The 21647-nt window shown below is 54.7% G+C and overlaps 1 protein-coding gene across 1 annotated transcript; it reads left to right on the forward strand.

Annotated features, from left to right (window-relative positions):
• Positions 1-167: 167 nt before the first annotated feature.
• On the forward strand, positions 168-18155 carry NIBAN3 (niban apoptosis regulator 3). Its single transcript, XM_036450107.2, has 15 exons — positions 168-920; positions 2514-2644; positions 5575-5700; positions 6451-6565; positions 8456-8623; positions 9160-9275; positions 9346-9450; positions 9639-9801; positions 10425-10615; positions 11666-11824; positions 13309-13425; positions 13504-13611; positions 14364-14475; positions 16048-16131; positions 17796-18155. Exons 1-15 carry the CDS (start codon positions 866-868, stop codon positions 17900-17902), a joined length of 1857 nt encoding a protein of 618 aa, XP_036306000.1. The 5' UTR covers positions 168-865; the 3' UTR covers positions 17903-18155.
• Positions 18156-21647: the final 3492 nt, after the last annotated feature.

Below are 21647 nucleotides of genomic sequence, written 5' to 3' on the forward strand. Positions count from 1 at the left end.
AGGGCATGTACCTTGGTTGCGGGCACATCCCCAGTAGGGGGTGTGCAAGAGGCAGCTGATCGATGATTCTCTCTCATTGATGTTTCTAGCTCTCTATCCCTCTCCCTTCCTCTCTGTAAAAAATCAATAAAATATATTAAAAAAAAAAAAAAAAGAAAAAGAAGAATTAGATGGAGATGAGGTGATTGCTTGGTGGGGCTGGGGATCGTGCCGGAGATCAGGAAGTAAGCAGTAACCCCCTTAAGTCTCCACACCTCCCATCCCCCCTCACCTGGGACCCCACCGCTTGCTCCCTCACTGACTCCAGGGACTGGGGGTGTGGGCCAGCTCTCTCCCCAGCCTCGGGATTCTAGGGCCTGGGCCAGGGTTGAATCCTCTCAGCATTGCCCAGCATGGGGCAAGCACAGGGAGGGGTGAGGACCAGAGGGTGGGCATCAGATGGGGATAGACACCCCATCCCTGCTCACCCTCCCTTCCTTCCCTCTCACACCAACAGCTGGCTGCCTGATCCTGCCACATAGCTGCCCTACATCCCTCCCCCGAAGCCGGCAGAATTTTGTCTCCCACCCCTGTGCCCACTCTTGGGCTGCTGGGGCAGCCCCTACAGAAACCAGCAGGTCCGGGGGCCCTGGCCCCAGGGGAGTTGGGAGGACGCAGGTGCAGGATGGGGCGGGGCAGGGGGCAGGCAGCCTCACCCCCAACACACACAACGGGAGGGCCGAGCTCTGGCTTTTGACCCCAGACACTGGTCGCCATAGCACCCAGGATCCTCACAGGCTGCCTGCTCCCAGAGGAACCTGGGGAGCCGGGCGGGGGAGAGGGGTGTCTGCTTCCCTCTCTAGGGGATCCGGGACAGAGCGGCAGGATGGGCGGGCGGCCTTCAAGCCCCCTGGACAAGCGGCAGCAGCAGCACCTGAGGGGTGAGTGAGGCTGGAGAGGGTTGGGGATGGAGAGGAAGGATCAGATATGTATAATAGGATGCCTATTAATGTGAATCCCAGATAAGCAATAAATAAACTTTTTTTTTAGTATAAGTATGCCCCAAATTTTGCATAAGGGCATAGTTATGCTAAAAAAAATAATAATAATTCCTTATTTACCTGAAATTCAAATTTAACTGGTGTCATGTACATTTTGGGGGTAAATCTGGCAACCTGACTCAGGGCATGGGTTTGGGGTGTGGGGCACCGGCCAGGTGGGAGCTGCCCTGGGCCCCGCTGGATCTTGGGGGATCATCTTCCAGGTGGGCAGGGATCAACAGATCCCTCTGTGTGGCCCCGGGGGCTGAGTCACAGTTCCGATTTGAGACAAAGAAGGGTCAGTGCCCTTCATCCCCCACACACATGGTTGAGTGCTTACTGTGTGCAGGGCACTGGGGATGCGATGGATTCATGATCTAGAGCAGGAAAGGCCAACTCGCCGTTATATATGGATCCCATAAGCTATTCTACAATGTCAGGCATTTTCTATAGCGGCTTAAGGCAAAGACTCATTACTCTCTCCTACAGAGGGGTACTGTGACAGGCAGGCAGGTGAAAGTTAGACAACCCAGCTTCTTCCATCTCATGGTTCTACCATGCACGGCTTCCGTGTCTGAGGCCACCTCACGGCACACAAAGACTGCCGAAGCTCCAGCCATTGGGTCCACATTCCAGGCAGCAAAGATGGACGGGGTGTTTTCCATACAGTCAAGTGAGTGCATCTTAGGGAAACAGCTTGAAGAGCATTAACACCTGGGTGGCCACCTCTTAGATCACGATACGGAACACTTCCACCACTCCAGCAAGTTCCTCTGTTCTGGGGGGGAGGCTCTGGAAAGATTTGGAAAAAATTCTCTAGGTAAGGGGCGTGAGAAAACTTTCAGGTGCAAGGGAACTGTTCATTATCCTGATCGTGGTGTCTGGGTATGGACATGTGGGAAAGACCATTAAATTCTATGCTTTGTTCAAGGTCGTTGTGCATCCGTTATAAATTAGGCTGGAGTCAGACAGTAGGGGTAAGGGGGAGAGATCAACCAAAGGACTTGTATGCATGCATAGAAGCCTAATCTATGAACACAGGCAATAGGTGGGTGGAGCATGAATGGGAGGTGGGGAGTAATGGGGGAACAAGAACACATATGTAATATCTTAATCAATAAAGAAAAAAAAAGGCCAAAAAAAAGAACAATTAATGTCTGATTGTACAATAGTTTAGTGAAAAAAAAAATGTTAAAAATACTCCATTACCGGCAGTGACTAATAAACATACAACAAATGTTTGCATATTGTACAATGCATATTTTTAAATATGAAAAAGAAATTAAGCTGGAGTGCCTTACTCCCTCCCGTCCCCCAAGGATGGAAACGGACAGTGATGGTTAAGGGTGAAAGGAACTTGGAGTATGTCTCGTGGGGGAACTTCGGGGTTTGGGGTGACAGTAGAAGCCCACCAGCCTCTTCCATCCTGTCTTGCCTTCTTCCCCCCCGTCGGTGGCCGGATTCAGCCGCCTCCCTGTTCCCTTGTCCCTGCAGACCAGGTGGAGGTGCTGCTAAGGAGCTTCCTGCCTCAGTACCGCCTGCAGCTGGCGGCCTCGGTCCTGCAGCAGATTTCCCGGGAGCTGGTGCCCCAGGAGCTGGCCGGAAGCCAACTGCTGCCCAGCAAAGTGGGTGCCACACGTGAGGGTGGAGGGCTGCTGAGCAAACAGGAGGCCATTGGCTCAGCACAGCGGGGTGGGGGGGGCTTCTCGCATCTTTGTCCTTGCTGGTGTCACAACCCAGGGTGGCTATAAACATTCACTAGCATATTCACTAGCATGTCCTGGGCTAGACGCTGGGGACACAGCAGAGACCGAGACATACCCCGTTCTGTTCTCTGGAGCTCACAGTCTGATTGGGGGAAATTAACATATCATGATGCAGGGCAACTTCAGATAGGTGCTAGGAAATCAAGCGGAAGGGCACAGTTAGGGGTGGGGAGTCGAGGTGCAGGGGGACCCTTTGAGCTGAGATATAAAGGATGAGAAGCCAGATCTGGAGCCCAGAATGGGAGGGGCATTGTAGGCAGAAGGCACAGGTAGGGCAAAAGCCCTGAAGTTGGAAAAGGCTTGCCCTGAGTGCCACACGCAAGGACGCAGCACAACCACTGGATGCCCAAGTCTTTGCATGTGAGGTGGCCTCTGTCTCATGCACTTTCCATTCCTCCTTGTACTTCAGTTGCCACCTCTTCCAGGAAGCCTTCCTGGATTGTCATTGCCCCCACCTCAGTCAGGCGCCTCCCCTGAGACCCCCATCCCAGCAAAGCCCCAGGTCACACATCAGTCACCTCCATGGGTCTGCTCTGCAAGAGAGAAGCCTGGCCTCGTCTCCTCTTTCCCTCACACCCACCCCTCACACCCACATGGTGCCTGCATTTAGTAGGGGCACAGGAATAATATGTGGATGGAGCAAAGGAGCCTGGAGCTGTCTGGTCCCAGCTCCACACGCCTGCAGAACTGGCAATGGCACCCAGGACTCCCGTGTGCCTGACACAACATGCTCAACCTTACTGGCCCCAGAGGTGGGTCTCTGACCAGCAAGGAAACCAAGGCACAGAAAGGCAAAGCGATCTGCCTGAGGTCATTCCACCGGCAATTGGCAGAGGCATCGTTTGAACTCGGAGCTCGTATCCCTTCCTGGCATTGGGTCCCCTGCCCCCAGAGGGCACTGAGTTTGCCCACCTCACTCAGGTGCCTCTTCCCCCAGTGGTGCCTGCCCGGGGGTGGGGGCTCCCTGATGCTGTGGACACAGAGCACCCTCCCAACCAGCCCTCTCCCTGTGCCTCTTGGGGCCTCATGGGGCCTGAGTGTCACTCCCACCTGCACCCCACACCACCTGCTGGTTTCAGTCACGCGGCCAGAGCACAGCTGACATTAGTTTTCGAGCAGTGTGGAGGGACTTCCCCTGGCTTCAGTTTGAACATTTTATATATTTATTTATTTACTTATTATTTTAATCCTCACCCAATGATATTTTCCATTGATTTTTATTTTTTTTAATATATTTTATTGATTTTTTACAGAGAAGAAGGGAGAAGGATAGAGAGCTAGAAACATCGATGAGAGAGGAACATCGATCAGCTGCCTCCTGCACACCCCTTACTGGGGATGTGCCCACAACTCCAGTACATGCCCTTGACCAGAATGGAACCTGGGACCTCTCAGTCTGCAGGCCAACACTTTATCCACTGAGCCAAACCGGTTTCGGCTCCATTGATTTTTAGAGAGTGGAAGAGAGAGGGAAAGACAGAGAGAAACATCAATGTGAGAGAAACACATTAATTGGTTGCCTCTTGCGCATGGGGGCGGAGGGGTCCATTAGCCTGGCCTGCACCCTCTTGCAATCTGGGAGCCCTCAGGGGGATGTCCGACTGCCGGCTCCTCTGCCAGCCATGAGCCCGGCTTCTGGCTGCGCCGCCCCTGTGGGAGTGCACTGATAACCAGGAAGCAGCTCCTGGTTGAGCATCTGCCCCCTGGTGGTCAGTGGGCATCATAGCGACCAATCGTTCCATTGTTCAGTTGATTTCTATATTAGCCTTTTATTATACAGGATTTCTATAATAGCATTTTAACAATATTTTATGGAAATTTTTAGGCCTGGGAAAAAGTTTGGAGAATCATTAAAAGCACACAGAGATCCCACCACCCCAGCAAAGAATCAGAACATCACACTTGCAGTTCATTGATTCATCGAGTATTTATTGAGCACGAACCACACACCAGACACTGCCCTGGGACACAGGGACGACACAAAACACACAATGCAGGTGTCAGGTCTAGGGAGAGTGACAAAGGAAGTGAAACAGAGGATGGAGAAAGTGTCCCCCTGAGGGCAGAGGTCCAGCCATTTCTCATAGTTACACCACCCCTGCCCCATGGTTAAGGCTGTGTGACGATATACTGCCAACCAGTAGCTTAAAGCGACACACACTTATCTCACCGTGGCTGTGAGCTGGGACTCTAGAGGCAGCTTCTCTGAGCCCTTCCTTTCAGGGTCCCTCACAGACTTAGAGCGAGGTATTGGCCAGGGCTGGGGTCTCCTCTGAGGCTCACGTGAGGGAGGGTCCTCCCCCAGATGAAGTGGCGATGGTAAGAATGGTAAGGGCGGTGGAAGATACACTGAGTGGCCAGATTATTGTGATCTCTGAACGCATAATAATCTGGCCACTAAGTATAAATGCTTATTAAAGGCCCGGTGCATGGATTCGTGCATGGGTGGGGTCCGGCCAGCCTGGCCAGGGGGAGGGGACGTGGGCTGTTGGCCAGCCTGCCTGCTGGTTGAACTCCTGGTCTAGGGGGGAAATTTGCATATGAGCCTTTTATTAAATAAGATGTACACTGATTGGCCAGATTATTATGCGTTCAGAGGTCATGATAATCTGGCCACTCCCTGTATACAGTTCTTATTTGGAAGGGCCACAAGTAAGTGCTTGCTCTGAGTGCCTGGTCAGGAACAGGAGCGGCCCTGTGCTTCGTGGCACCTGTGGGAGCTGTCCCGACGGTCTGGACACCGGAACCCTGGCCAGTGCCCCTGGCCTCTGAGAGCCCCTCCTCCACAGAAGCTTCCCCGAGTCCGTGAGCACCGAGGGCCCCTGACCCAGCTGCGGGGCCACCCTCCCCAGTGGCAGCCGACCTTCTGTGTCCTGCGCGGGAATGGCCACCTGGAGTGGTTCAGCCGCAGGGAGGTGAGTGAGGGGCTCGTGTCCCTTCGGCCTCCGGGTTTTCCATCCTGCCCTCCGCAGAGCAGGTGTAGGGGCCGGCTACCACAGGGGTGTCGAACTCAATCAGAGAAGGGGCCAAAATCTAAAATCCAGCCTAAATTGCGGGCCGAATGGTTTACTGAACAGTCATAAACTGTCATTGTGATGGAAACGCAGCGGAGTGCAGTGATGACAGTGCGGTGCGGGCCACATTGCAAGGCCTGGCGGGACGGATTTGGCCCGCGGGCCTTGTGTTTGACACCTGTGGGCTACCAGCTTAGCCCCTCTCCTTTCTTCCGTCATCTGGCCCTAATCGAGGGCCCCTGAGTCGCTGGCCTGGGCTGGGCCACCATCTCCTGTTGTGCAGGTGGCTGGACCAAGGCCCGGGACAGGGCTGGGGGCTCACTCACAGTCGCCAGCAAAGTCAAGGTTGAAGCCATGTCAGGCCTGCTTCCCGGCCAGGGAACAACTCCGGGTCCCCCGATGCCCTGGGATGCCGTTTCCACCTCGTGAGATGGGTGATGATGTCGGACTCAATGAGACAACCCCGCCCTGGCCCCGCGCACAGTGGGGGCAGCAGATCTTCTGTGGAGGAGGGGGAACGAGGTGGAGGCAGAGAGGGAGGAGGAGGAGGATTTCCCCAGCTAACCCCAAACCTTCCCCGGATCCTACATGGAGACGTGGGGGCCCCCGTTTAGACCTGTCCCAGAGCGGTTCTTTGGACGCTTTTCGTAGGAATTTGAAAATGGGGGCCGTCCTCTGGGCTCCACAGCGCTGACAGGGTACACAGTCCTGACTTGCCAGCGGGAATATCTCCGCCTGTTGGACACTCTCTGCCCAGACGCTTCAGGTAAGGCTCCTGGGGACCCCAAAAGCAGGTGTCTCTTCTTCAGTGCTTTTGTCCCGTCAGTGGGGCTGCCCTGAGCAATGCAGAGTGTCGAACCCACTAGATGCCAGCAGCAGCCCCACCCCAAGTGCAACAACAAAACGTGTCTACTCTTCACCACGTGTCCCGGGGGCAGCCTCGTTGCTGGAGAAGCAGCCCAGCTCCACAGAGAGAAACACCCCTTCTCATCAGTGAGAGAGGCCGGGCCCCGGACCGGAACCAAAGCAGCCAAAACGAACATCTGTGGGGAGATGGGCACTGGTGGCGGGGGGGTCCTCCACAATCTGGGTGCTGAGTGTATTGTTCAATCTAGTATTTCCAGGGGCTTCTCCCTTCCTCACCCCTTCTTCCATTCTCTCTCCTCTTCCTCCCCACCTTTCTCTCTCTCTTTTTCTCTAATTTCCTCCCTCTTCCCCTCCCTCCCTTTCTCCTCCCATTGCCGCTGCTCCTCTGCTCCCTCCACTGTCCTCTCTTTCTCACCCTCTCCCTCCTTACCTTCCTCTCTGCCTTCCTCCCAGGACACACTCTGCAGGAACAGGGGGAGGCACAGCATAGCTGGGCTGGATGCATCTGATGAGGGCTTGGCTTGTGTTATCTCTTTTTAAAATATATATATTTTATTGATTTTTTAGAGAGAGGGATAGAGACTTAGAAACATCGATCAGCTGCCTCCTGTACACCTTCTTCTGGAGATGTGCCTGTAACCAAGGTACATGCCCTTGACCAGAATCAAACCTGGGACCATTCAGTCCACAGGCCTATGCTCTATCCATGAGCCAAACCGGTTAGTGCTTGCGTTATCTCATTGAACCTGCCCAGCAGGCAGCCCCACCGCTAGTTACCTCATTCCACGGATGCATGCACTAAGGCCAAGGCCTGTCGTACGATTAGTAAGGCTCAGAGCTAGAATTGCATCATTGACTTCACTGAGGAGCTATCTTGCCACCAAACAATGCAAATGCAGCAACAAGGACAGTCTACAGAAATGTTGGGGATGTTGCAAACATTGGGATCCACCCACATGTCCCTTTGGTTCACCCTTTGCTACTTTGCTTCTGCCCAGTGACCAACCTCTCTCCCAGCAAAATGAGTGTATTTTACTCCAGTCTGTGTATCCTGTTCTTGAGATCAGAACAAAACACTGAGGATTTTCACCCTAAGGGGTCTGGCTCAGTGGATAGAGCGTCAGCCTGCAGACTGAAGGGTCCCAGGTTCAATTCCAGTCGAGGACATGTGCCTTGGTTGTGGGCACATCCCCAGTAGGAGGTGAGCAGGAGGCAGTTGATGGGTGTTTCTCTCTCATCGATGTTTCTGACTCTATCCCTCTCCCTTCCTCTCTGTAAAAAATCAATAAAATATATTTAAAAAAACACACACAAAACACTGAGGAATTTAGAAGGCCTCAAATAGATTAAGCAGAATGAAATCCACCCATTGTGTCCTCCCAACCATTCTAGGTCATTGATAACAGGTTCGAACCCATTTTACAGGATCACAGAGATGAAAAACTGTGCCCTATGCAGGGAAAATGGTTTGGTCAAGTTTGAATCTGGGCATGGCTGGCTCCAGAACCCCCCTGCAAGCAGGGCTCAGCTCACATGCCAACCAGGATAGTTGGCGGCTGCCCAAGCCACTGCGCTGAGCAGGGTGCAGGGGCTGGGAGACAGTGCTGGGATGCATTGCTCAGGCCTGGGCACATCCTGCCTGGAGAAATACGGATGCTGCATGGGTTACGCATACTGAGCAACTGCCCATGCGAGGGTCCCTAAGTATTTCATGGTCCCTCTCCTGGTGAAGGAGCGATCGTAGAGCAAAGGAATGGATGCAGCTGTGGCCGCCTCTGTCTGCTTTCAGGAGATCACACGCAGGAGGAGCCCGACCCCCTCCTGGAAATGCCCGTGAGCTTCCCCCTGTTCCTGCAGCACCCCTTCCGAAGGCACCTCTGCCTCTCCGCGGCCACAGCGGAGGCACAGCGCGCGTGGAGGCTGGCCCTGCAGGGTGGCATCCGGCTCCGCGGCACAGGTGGGCCCCCGGGGGGGTCAGGCAGGGATGGGGCCCCGGGTCTGGGGGTGGGCAATTCTGCCCCTGCTGGCTGTGGGACCCGCTCCCAGCCTCAGTTTCCTTATTTATTCAATGGGTTGTGGGGGAGACAGACGGGAGGGCTGTGACGGGGACACTGCCTTGTGGGAGCTTGCCCTGGGGGGTCAGGGAGGGCTTCTAAGAGGAGGGGATGTGGAAGCTGGGGCCCCAAAAAAAAGGTGAGATAAAGGGAACAGGACCAACACACACAGGGGCAGGCTGCTGGCTGAACGAACGCACCTAAACGGGGAGGCAGGGAGACCGGCCCCAGGGCAGCCTGGCCCTGGCTGCCCGCAGGGGGGGCCTGTCCTACACTGTGTAGGGGCTCCTGGGGGGCTGGCGAGGTCTTGGGGAGCGTTTTCACCTGCGGAGGTGGGTGAGACCTGGATGTCGGGACCGGGCAGGGAGTTCGAGGGCTTCCTTCCTCTTGGGGAGCAGAGGAGGGGTGCGCGGACACTGAGGAGCCTCCCCACTCCCAGTCCTACAGCGAAGCCAGGCCCCCGCCGCCCACGCCTTCCTGGAGGCCGTGCGGCTCTACCGGCAGCACCGAGGCCACTTCGGCCACGACGACCTGACGCTAGGCTCGGACGCGGAGGTCAGTGCCCCATCCGGACCCTGGAGCCTCTCGGCGCTCAGCGGAGCCCACGGCCCCTCCTCTCCCGCAGGTGCTGACCGCGGTGCTGATGCGGGACCTGCTGCCGGAGTTGCGGGCCCAGACCCAGCCGGGCCTGCGCGGGGCCGGCCGAGCCAGGGCCTGGGCCTGGACCGAGGTGCGCGCGGGGGCGCGGAGGTGCCGCGGGACACGGGGTGGAGGGAGCCGGCGGAGGGAGTGGGAGCCGGGCACCCAGCCTCGCCTCCTCTGACTGTCGCCTACACGCTCCCTCTCTCTCCATCCGCCTCTGTCCGCCTCTCCATCCTGCGCTCCGGCCCGTGGGATTCCCCGGGCTGATCCCCGCAGCTCCTGGATGCGGTTCACGCCGCTGTCCTGGCCGGGGCCTCTGCCGGGCTCCGCGCCTTTCAGCCCGAGAAAGACGAGCTGCTCTCGGCCCTGGAGAGGACCATCCGCCCTGACGTGGACCAGATGATGAGGCTGCGGGGGCGCGTGGCGGGGAAGCTGCGGAGTGAGGCTGGGGCCAGGAGGGGCGGGGCCTGGAAGAGGGGGCGGGAGCCTGGGGACGGGGTGGGGCCTGGGGAAGGGGTGGGGCCTGGCGGGGCGGGGCGGGGCGGGAACCTGAGAGAAAGAAGGGGACCGAGGTGGGCGTAAGGGGCGGGGCCGAAAGTCCGGGAACTGCAGACGCGGCAGGGTCGGGGCTGGAGAACAAAAGGGCGTGGCGTGGCGTGACAGGCGGGAGAGTGGGCGTGGCCCCGGGCTGTGACTGGGCGGGGCAGGACCTAGGAGGGGGCGGGGACGTGGAAAGGGGTCTGGCCAGCGATGGAGCGGGAGAGGCGGCTCTGGAGAGGACGGGAGGCGCGTCTGACCGGTTGTTCAGTCAGACGGCGGAGGGCGCCCCCACTCGGCTCCGTTAGAAAGCGGACCGGGATGGCATCCGGACTCTGCCTTCCCGGCGTGCGCTTCTGAGCCGCCCCGCCGCATTCGAAGCCTCCGAAACCCCAGAAAAATGGGCGGAGCGGGTGCTCAGCGTCTGCGTCCCGCCCACCCCACCCTGCGGAGCCTAGGGTCTCCCACGACCCCACTAGCGGAGCCCCTGGCGAAGGAGACCCAGGCCGTGCTTTCCACCCTCAGCCGCAGTCCAGGGCCCGCTGGAGTCCTGCCTGCGCGGGAAGGTGGACGCGCAGCTGCCCCGGGTCTCGCAGACCCTGCTCAGCATCGTGGAAGCGGCGCTGGCCGCGGTGCAGACCCTCCTAGCCCAGGGAATGGACCGCCTGTGCCGCCACCTGCGTGCCAATCCCTCCGGCGCGCGGCTGCGGAGAGAGGTGAGCTGCAGGACCTTGCATCTTTCTTGTTTGACACCTTTTCTTGTTAAAAACCTCGAAACACCTTTTTTTCTAGGCTGTTTGTTTCTTTTACTTATAATGGACAACGATGCTATGGTTATCAGGACACTGTTTAAAATGTAGGGAAAAGGAGTAAGATGTTGAGAGTAGCACTTAATAATATCAGTTTGGAGTCACCTTCCCCACAAACTCTCCCTCCTGCCATGCCTCTGTTTAGCCAGAGCCCATCCTGTCCCCAGAGAATTCTGCTCCACGCAGGTCAGCTCAGTTCTTTTGGTGTTAAATGAGCACCTATTATGCACCTTTAACTCATTACACATCCGCTGCCTAATCACCTCCATGAGGAACTGTCCCTGGCCCCTCTCTGCATCTGCAGCTGCCTGAGCTCCCCTCATCATGAGGGCATTTACACACCATTGTGGTTGATTGTCTCCAGTCTATCTCCCCGGACTTTCCTTGAGCTCCCTGAGGTGTTGGGTTACTCCACTCATGTGGGCCTGAGGCTCAGCCCCAAGAGACCATCAGATGGTGGGCAAAGGTCCCACTAGGACCGGGTGTGCCCATTTCCCTCAGTCCTGCCAGCACCGCGTATCGCCATTTCTCCAGGCTTTACCATTTTATGTCTGTCTATACCTCACTGTTACTTTTTAAAAATATATACTTTTTTTTTTTATTGATTTCAGAGAGGAAGTGGGAGAGAGAGAGAGAGGGAAACATCAATGATGAGAGAGAATCATGGATCGGCTGCCTCTTGTACACTCCCTACTGGGGACCGAGCCCACAACCCAGGCATGTGCCCTTGACTGGAATCGAACCTGGGAGACCCTTCAGTCCCCAGGCCGACGCTTTATCCACTGAGCCACACCAGCTAGGGCTTCACTGTTACTTTTCTTGTGCATTTTTGTGGTGATAGCTAAGGTAAGATACGTTCCCACTTGTGCTTTTCCTTCGCTGCACCGGCTCTGAGTCTGTTGGTCCTGCCCTTCCATCGGCTGATGGTGTTTCTCACTGACTGCCGTTGGAGCGCAGGTTCACTCGTTTGGCGAGATGCCGTGGGATCCAGAGCTGATGCAGACTTGCTTCCGCGAGGCCGAGCGGAGCCAGGGCCGCCTGGAGCAGCTGGCGGTACCGTTTGGCTTCCTGGGAGCACGCAGTCTGGTGTTTGGGGCCCAGGATCTCGCACAACAGGTGAGGCAAAGGCAACTGCCTTCACTCCGTCGTGTGTTGGGGAGAGCGGGATGACCGAGACAGACCTGGGCTCGCCCTCTGGGCTCCCAGGGTCATGTAGACATGAGCCATGACCAGGCAGTGAGCATGTGATGGGCAGGGCTGTGGTGTGGATGCACACGGTGCTATGTGAGCCTCAAGGACGTGCTTGATCAGTCTCGGGGTTGGGAGGACTTCCAGGGGGGGGACTTCCAAGCTGGGGCAGCAGTGGGAGAAATGGAGGTGGGGCATGTCCTGGGCATAGGGATCAGTAAGTGCTGGGAAGTGAGAAAGCTTGTCTGCCTTTGGGGAAATTAAACAATTTGGAGACACTGGGTTGTAGGTTTCAAAGGGAGGGCAGAAGGGTGGGAGACGTGCCAGGGAGGTGGGTGGTCAGACGGGTCAGGGCCCTCTGTATGGGGCCCAGAGGCTGGGCTCTGGCCCAAGGGCAATGGGGATCCACGGCAGGGAAGGTTTGAGCACATATAAAGTGAAGAAGCCACGGCTGCCTTGGGAAGCACGGGCTGCGTGTGTGTGTGGGGGAGGGCAGGCATGGCAGAGGCCTCCCCTAGTTGAGTGCTATGGGTGAGAGAAGCAGGGGTGTTTTGAAGGCCAGGGCATGGGACCTGCCCATGGACACGGGAAGGGAAGGAGACAGCGTGGTGCCCCGCACAGTTGTTCAAGTTGCATACTTCCCAGGAGCACTCGGCCCCGGAGGCCAAACTCCAGCCGGCTCTCTGCTCCCCAGGCTGGGCACCCCGGGACCACTCTCCAGTGGGGAGGCTGCTTCCTACCAGTTTGGACATAGGACCCCACTGATTGGGTGGTCCCTGGCTCCCTGGCTCCTGAGAGGAGGTGCCACTTTAAAAAAAAAATTGTTTTTTGCCAAAACCGGTTTGGCTCAGTGGATAGAGCGTCAGCCTGCTGACTGAAGGGTCCCGGGTTCGATTCCGGTCAAGGGCATGTACCTTGGTTGCGGGCACATCCCAGGAAGGGGGCGTGCAAGAGGCAGCTGATCGATGTCTCTCTCTCATCGATGTTTCTAACTCTCTATCTCTCTCCCTTCCTCTCTGTAAAAAAATCAATAAAATATATTTTTTAAAAAATTGTTTTTATTGACTTTAGAGAGAAGACAGGAGAGAGAGAGAGAGAGATAGAAAAATCAGTGATGAGAGAATCATTGACCGATGCCTCCTGCATGTCCCCTATTGCGGATGGAGCCCAGGCATGTGCCCTGACTGGGAGTTGAACCGTGACCTCCTGGTTCATAGGTCGACGCTCAACCACTGAGCCACACTGGCCAGGCAAGAGGTGTTGTTTCTTGAGACAAGGAGGAGGCTGAGGGAAGTGGCTGGTAGGGTGGCAGGGATGGACTGGATGCTGAGAAGGTGTCGTTGGGCAGGAACGAGGCTGATGAGGCCAGAGAGTGGGTTACCCGAGAGTCATCCCAGCCCCTCCCTCCACAGCTCATGGCCGACGCCGTGGCCACCTTCCTGCAGCTGGCCGACCAGTGTCTGACCAGCGCCCTGGACTGCCACCAGGCCGCCCAGCAGCTGGAGAAAGTCCGGGGGCGCGTGCTGAAGGTGAGGCCCGCGGGGAGGGCACGGACGTGGGCCTGGGCCCCAATGGCCGCTGGACCGGCCGCGGGGTGTGCCTTGCAGAAGTTCTGGTCCGACAGCGGCTCCGCCCTGAGGAGGTTCGTCCGCGGGTGGCAGCTCTGCGTCTTCCTGCCCTTCGTGAGGAGCCAGCTGGAGCCGCGCTGCAGAGCGGTGAGCGCAGGGGGGCCTCTCCGCGCAGTGCTCGCTCCCGCACAGTGCTCGCTCCCGCACAGAGCCTGTGACAGTCAGAGACTCCTGTTCCCTAGCTCTGGGCGCCCACAATGCCCCCTGCTCCTCCCATGACGGTACTTGATGTCTGGCACTTGAGGGCTGGGGTGAGGGCACAGGTGACGCGGTTTCAGAGGAGGGGGAGCAGAGGAGGAGTGTGTGTTGGGGAGGGGGGTGCTGTGGTCATGGAGGGTCTCCCTGAGAAGGTGACACGGAGAGGCAGGGAGCTGACGGAGTGAGCTGTGTCCAGGGAAGGGCATTCCAGGTAGAGGGCACAGCATGGGCTGGCCTGGGGCAGGCCGGGGCTGGCGTGCTGAGGGAACAGTGAGGTGGAGGGAAAGAGATGAGGGGAGAGGTCCCAGGGGCCTGGCCACACAGGGCTTGCAGGCACCAGGCCATGGTTGGTCTCAGGTGCCAACCGGCTCCTCTAGAGGAGGTGGCTGAGGCGGGGGCGGGGAGGGGGGGCGCAGGGGGGTTCTAGAAGAGACATCGGTGCTATTCCTGTTGAGGTGAGATATGCTCTTGCATCCACCTGCAGGGCAACCCGAGGGCGTGCAGGTCATGGAGACCCATGTTAAAGGCGAGGAAAATGAGGGTCAGGGCCACCCAGGTACCTAGACCTGGGTCACAGCGGGAGCTGGCACCTGCCAAGGGCCCACCCCTCCAGCCCAGGCCCTCACCCCCCTCCATTCCAGGAGCTGCGCGAGTTCGAAGGGGATGTTCTTGCTGTGGGCAGCCCTGCCCTGACCATCGAGGGCGTCTACGAGGATGTCATACGGGGGGCCCTGCTTCAGAGGATCGATGGAGGTGAGCCTCCCCCTGTGGCTCGGGGGAGCTTGGGGACCCCTGGCCGTGGATGCTGAGCCCTGTGGCCTCACTTCCGGTGAACACCAGCCTTCTGACTGCGGGTCCGGCCCAGGACAGAGGTGGACAAGCAGGGAGGGGCAGGACAGCAGCGCCCTGAGTGAGGACCCTGGAACAAGGCTCTCGGGGGTCTGTAGGACTTCTCAGAATGAGGGGAAGGAGGCAAAATTAAAAGCCCGCAGCTGGACATTCACATTTAGTCATCAGCAGTCACCGCCTGTGTTTATCGCTGGCCGGCAGTGAGGCCTCAAGAGTGCTTGGACTTGGGCTAGGCCTCCCAGGGTCTCCTGCCTGGGAAAAGGCTCCGGAACTGTCTCTTCTCCCTCCTGCCCTGTCTGTTCACTCAGGACCCAATGTCTGTGACCGCTGAGACGGGTGCAGTAACTCAGGGCTGAGCAGCATGTAATTGTGACTCTGGGCATGTCACGGCATCCACGTGGCCCTCAGGGGGGGAGGCTGGAGGCTGCCGAGGCAGACATGCAGGGGCTTGAATGACAGGCAGCGGGAGTCATGGAGGGTGTGTGAGCAGAGGGTGTGTGAGCAGAGGGTGTGTGAGCAGAGGATGACAGTGGCCAGATGGCAAATGAGGGAGGAGGCCCAGGGCGTGGCCTGGGAACAAATGATGGGCCGGAGCAGGGGCAGCTGCCCAGAGGACGGAGTCCAGTGATGGGGCTGAGGCGGGGGCAGAGATGCCAGCATTGCCGGCCCGGGGGTCACCGAGGACACAGGAGAGCCCGCCTCCTGCGAATGGAGCGTAGGGAACGGGGAGGCATCCAGGAGAGCCTGTGTTTGAAGGACAGAAAGAGGAAGCAGGGACAGGGCCGTTGGATAGGGGACAGCAGTGTTTTGGGAGCCAGGAAGGAAGGGTGAGGATGTGGGCTCCATCTGTGGGTAGTTGACTAGGGGACACTTTAAATCACATGTGTCAAACACAAGGCCCGCGGGCCAAATCCGTCCCGCCAGGCCTTGCAATGTGGCCCGCACCGCGCTGTCATCACTGCACTCCGCTGCGTTTCCATCACAATGACAGTTTATGACTGTTCAGTAAACCATTCGGCCCGCAATTTAGGCTGGATTTTAGATTTTGGCCCCTTCTCTGATTGAGTTCGACACCCCTACTTTAAATGAAAAAAAAAAAAAAAAAAAAAAAAAAAAAAGGCTATTCTATGATTGGGGGAAAAAATCTCAAAACAGGTAACACCTCCATTCCCAGAGGTTCTCCATGTCCTTGAGGGGTTTCATCCTAAAGGGATTTTTGACATTTGCTTGGAGTGCAGTGTTTTGAAGTGGATCTGGAAGCATCTGGCTCAGTGAAGATGTCGGGGATCGGCTAGCAATGTCTGTCTTGGGCACAGGCATGGAGAGAGGAGGCTCAAATAAGCCACTTGTTGGAAGTTCTCGGTCGAGCCCTCTCCTCCATCCTTTGCCCTTTGGTGGCTCCTTTGGGAGAATGATGGAGGCTCTCCGATGCCCGGGCTTCCCCAGGTGGGTCCAGGGAGTTATCTGTTGTTTCAGAACTGAAAAAGGCCCTCGGTGCCAGCGACGTGTCCTGCACTCGGGATGGCTGCTCGGAGGCCGCATGGGGCCAGGCGGGAGCAGGTGAGGCCCTCTCTGGTTCTTGGGCCACGCCAGTGAATTGATGGGGGGTAGGGGGGGTCTTTACAGGGTGTATGGGATCATGGACAGTGTAGGTCCCTGATGGAATAGCGTCCACCTGTCTCCTGGTGTGGCTGGTCTGGCCAAGCTCATGGTGAACAAGAGCAGGGGAGAGACACGGAGTGTGTTGGAGTCACAGAGGGACCCTCTTAGCCCAGGCTCTGCCGTGAATCCCTGTCCCATCTCATCTGGCCAAAACTCGGTGGAGACTCCCCAGCAGCTACGAGTTCCTAGCACTGAAAGGAGAGGTTGTGGCAGTGGGAGCTGGGTTCACCCTGAGCAAGGGCCCTGTGAGGGGGAGCAGGGATTTGAGAGTGGCTCACAGCTCCTTGGGAACTGCTGTTGTGAGAGCTCTGGACCCAGCTACCTGCATCCATGTTCTTCACCCATGGGAACTCTGAGATCATAGATGTGTGTTGTTTTCAGCTGCGAATTTTAGGGACCATTTGTTATGCAGCTATTGCTAACTAACACGGGTCTAGGGCAGTATCCCTTAGCCCTGTGGTGGGCAAACTGCGGCTCTCGAGCCACACGAGGCCCTTTGGTTCCTTGAGTGTGGCTCTTCCACAAAATACCACGGCCCGGGCGAGTCTATTTTGAAGAAGTGGTGTTAGAAGAAGTTTAAGTTTACATTTTTTGGCTCTCCAAAGAAATTTCAATCGTGTGCTGTTGATATTTGGCTCTGTTGACGAATGAGTTTGCCGGCCACTGCCTTAGCCGGTCGCTGCAGATAAACTGATGGATAGCCACACACATTGGGATGCACAGAAGATTAAACAAAGACTTCTTACCAAGACTTCAGACTATTTTGCGATCTGCAATTGGCAATGAGAGTTTGTAGGGAAGCTCCTTAACCTGTTTAACCAGGATCTAATCAGGGGTCCTCAAACTTTTTAAAGTGGGGGCCAGATCACGGTCCCTCAGAGAGCTGGAGGGCCGGACTATATGAACTACTAATTCCTACTGTAACACCTCAGCTGCGCTCACTGCCCAAAAAACCTGGCGGGCCGGATCAGACTCCTCTGCGGGCCGCATGTGGCCCGCGGGCCGTAGTTTGAAGACGCCTGAAAGTGATGATGGGTTTTGCTTCTAAGTCTTTCCCTCACACAGATAACATCACAGGGGATGGCCTCCTGTGTACTTTTCAGGCGAGTGCAGGTGTTGGTAGGAAAATCCCTCGATGTGGCACCTCGTGGTTCAGAGCATGTGTGCTTGTCATTCCAGTAGTGGTCTTCCATGCTCTGTCCGCCAGGGTGGTCCCATCTGGTCGCTGCCCCTCACCTGTGTGCAGGTGGCCCCACACTCCACAGGCTGTCAGCTGACGTGAGATTTCTCAGACCTTCTGGGTGGAAAATGGTGCCTTGGCTTTTCATTTGAATGGACACATCTTCTTAGAGATGAAAATAAACATCTTTTCATGCATTTTAGAACAGTTTGTAGCTCTCCTGTGGAGCTCTGTTCCTCTCCTAGGCTCACTTAGGTTCGAGGTGCTTACAAATTAAATTTTTATTGCTAATATCCCATTTACTACGAGCATTTATTATGTGCCAGGCATTTGATGTGTCCAATTTTTTTGTGGCATCCTTGTGACACGTTCCATTTTACAGATGAGGAAACTGAGGCTCAGAGAGGGACTTGTGCCAAGCAGCCAGGCTCCTGCACTGAGGTCCAGCCGCTCTGCCCGCTGCTGCCTCCAAGGACGTTCCGGAGCTGAATCTGCCTGCAGCCATCTCCATGACCAGCAGATGAGTGTCTACTGATGGAATTTCTGAGTCAGATGAGCCATTTCAAGGCTTTCACAACCAACTCACCTCCACCTCACTCCTTTCCTGAAGGGCTGTGCCTTCTCACATTTCTACTAGGAGAATTTGTGCATATTCTCCACATCCTTTCCAAATATTAGGAACTTTCATAAAAGAAAAAAAAAGTCAACTTGATGGGCACACACACTTCATTTTTTAAATTTTGAATTTGTTTGCTGACTAAAATGAATCTAAAAATGTTTATTGACCCTAGCCAGTTTGGCTCAGTGGATAGAGCATCAGCCTGCGGATGGAAGGGTTCAGGGTTCAATTGCAGTCAAGGACACAGACCTGTGTTGCAGGCTCAATCCCCAGTAGGGGGCATGCAGGAGGCAGCTGATCAATGATTCTCTCTCATCTTTGATGTTTCTATCTCTCTATCCCTCTCCCTTCCTCTCTAAAATCAATAAAAATATATATTTAAGAAAAAATAAAAATGTTTATTGGCCATTTATATGTTTGTGGGTTATCATTGAATTGTCTGTTCATGGATTTCCTGGTATTGATCCCTGGTAACTCTGTATATAGTAATGGTATTAACACTTTGTATCCAGATTACAGATTTTTTTTCTCAGCTTGCTGTGGGCCTTTTGGGTTTGCTTACACAGCTCCCAAATTTAACTCGGTAACAAGTTTCTCAGCGGAGAGGAGAGAACGTATGGGGACTGCGCTCTGCTTGCCAGAAAAGTCATCTGTGGACTCGAGTTGGCAGCTTCCCCAGGTCACAAGCCTTCCAGCTGCTTCCGGAGCAGGTTCCTGCGGGACTTCCCCAATGTTCTTCTCCTTTCAGCTCTCAGCGGGGACCGACACCCCCCAGAGATGGTTTCCTCCCATCCTGTCCTGGAGATTTGAGCCTTCCCGGAGAGAATAAGGTTTCCCTCGCGCTTCCGGATTGCCTCCCTCCACCACCATCTTCTGAGATACGTTTGTGCTCCACAGCCCTGTCCAGCTGGCTTCTCTTTACACAGGATGTCCACAGTTATTCTGGGGCAATTGCAGCAACAAGAATCTGTCATCCTGCCCACTCTGAGAAAACCACTGCTTGCCCTGGGGTCTAACTCCTTCCGGTCTTTTCTCTTTTCTCAGAGTGTCAGAACCAGAGACACTTGTCACCCTGTTTTTCTTGCTTAATATGCAAGATCTTTTGTCGCCAGGCCTCCTTTCCTCCGCTCTGAGTCAAATCACGGAACCAGAAAAGCCTGGGCTGCATTTCTAAAACATTCAGCCCCAGCCCTGGCTGGTTTGGCTTGGTGGATAAAGTGTTGGCCTGCAGACTGAAGGGTCCAAGGTTCAATTCCGGTCAGGGGCACATGCCCAGATTGTGGGCTCGATCTCCAGTAGGGGACATACAGGAGGCAGCTGAGCAATGATTCTCATCATTTCTATCTCTCTCTCCCTCTCCCTTCCTCTCTGAAATCAATAAAACAGTTTAAAAGATAAAAATAAAAAAATAAAATATTCAGCCCCAAACTTAACCTGTGCAGACAATTGAAAAAATATCGGGAAACAGAGGATAACAGAGGAGAATCCAAGATGGCTGCACAGGTAAATACCTAGCCGCACAACAATTTCAATAAAATACAACTAAAATATAAAATGGACATTACCCAGAACTACAGGAAAGGTGACTGACTGGAAATTCTACAATGAGAAGGAAAGAGAAAACCAGAAGGAAGCCCAGAGGAGCTGTAGAAGCCTAAGGTACAGAGACATGCGGCGCGCACCGAGAGGATGGAGCCGGAGAGGAGGGAGACTGAGTGCCTGACGGGCGTTCCCTAGTGGGAAGGAGATAAAAGCTCCGACTGTGCTGGGCCCCCGACTGCTCTGAACCCCAGTTCTAGGCCAGACCCCGGGGACCCAGGCTCATCCATAGGGAGCTGGGCTGTAAGGCAGAACCCTGGGGGAGCGGCGAAAGGAGGTCCCGGAGGCGAGCACATTGCGTGCAGAGAAGGGACGGTCGGCTGTGCCTTGGGATTGCCCTGACGGGAAGGAGACTGGGGCTCCAGACTGCTGTGAACGCCACCTCCAACTCCACTTCCAACTGAACTGAACCCCAATACCGGGCTCATGGGGAAGAGCCTAGACTGTTTGGTAGCAGGCGAAAATAGAGGGCACCTTTCTCTCAGAGGCGCTTGCAGCGAGTACTGAGGACCCTGAGTCTCAGGAGCCGCATAGGAAGCCAAGGCTGTAGGTTCCACCCTGAAACCCCGCCCCATCAGGGAAGCTGTGAAAATGCAACAACTAAATAGATCACAAACGAAAGAAATGGAGGACAAAAAGCGACTGGATATAGAGTTCAAATCTACGCTTATAAGGTTTTCCAAGAATTTCCTAGAAAAGGTCGATAAGACATGAGGATATGAATAGGGATCAACTAGAATTAATAAGGAATCAACGAGAAATGATAAAGGATCAACAAGAAATAAAGAATACATTGTCTGAAATAAAAAATATTATACAGAGTCCTAAAAACAGAATGGAAGACCACAAGAATCAAGTCAAAGATTTGGAATATAAAGAGCCAGAAGACACTCCTCCACAGAAGCAAGAAGACAAGAGAATCCAGAAAATTGAAGATAATGTAAGAAACCTCTGGGAAAACTTCAAGTGAACCAACATCAGAATTATGGGGGTCCCAGAAGATGAGAGACAGCAAGATATCAAAAACATACTGAAAGAAATAGTGACAGAAAACTTCCCCCACCTGGTGAAAGAATTAGACTTACAAGTCCAGGAAGCGCACAGAACTCCAAACAAAAGGAATCCAAAGAGGACCACACCAAGACACATCATAATTAAAATTCCAAGAGCAAAAGACAAAAAGAGAATATTAAAAGCAGCAAGAGCAAAGCAGGTAGTTACCTATAAAGGAGCACCTATACGATTGTCAGCTGATTTCTCAACAGAAACCATGCAGGCCAGACAGGAATGGCAAGAAATATTCAAGGTGATGAATAGTAAGAACCTACAGCCAAAGATAATCTACCCAGCAAAGCTATCACTCAGAGTCGAAGGCCAGATACAGAGCTTCACTAATAAAAAAAAGCTAAAGGAGTTCATCACCGCCAAACCAGAATTATATGAATTGCTGAAGGGGGTTCTTTCAGAAGAGAAAGTAAATAAAGATAAAAACTATGAACAACAAATACATAAATATCAACAAGTGAATCTAAAAACCAAGGAAATTAAAAAAAAATCTGATGAACAATATTAACTGTTGAATATAATAGAATCAGAGAAAATATTCTAAAGTAAAAAAAAAAAAGAAAAAAAAAAAAAAAAGAGAACCAGGACGATGGGCCAAGAAAACGGTTTTGAGGGATTTAGTAATCTCGCCCTCTCCGGTGCAGAAGGCCAAACCACGGGCGCAGCGGCGGGAAGAACTGGCGCTGCAAGATAAAGTGACATTTCCCGGAGTTAACGCCGAGATTCCTCTGCCGCATCTGCGATGGTTCTCGCCATGAACTCAAGCACAAGTTTCCTAAATGCGTGTGTGTGTGTGTGTGTGTGTGTGTGTGTGTGTGTGTGTGTGTTCTCCCCCAAGTAGAGAAAAGTAATCAGAGGAAGGGCTTGGGCAAGGGGAAGAGCCTGAAGAGCAGGAGGGGCGAGTATCACGTGACTCCATAGATCTGCTGGGAGATTTGGGGCTCCCCCCCC

The sequence above is a fragment of the Pipistrellus kuhlii genome, unplaced genomic scaffold (assembly GCF_014108245.1).
Source record: "Pipistrellus kuhlii isolate mPipKuh1 unplaced genomic scaffold, mPipKuh1.p scaffold_m20_p_21, whole genome shotgun sequence".
Lineage (NCBI taxonomy): Eukaryota > Metazoa > Chordata > Mammalia > Chiroptera > Vespertilionidae > Pipistrellus > Pipistrellus kuhlii.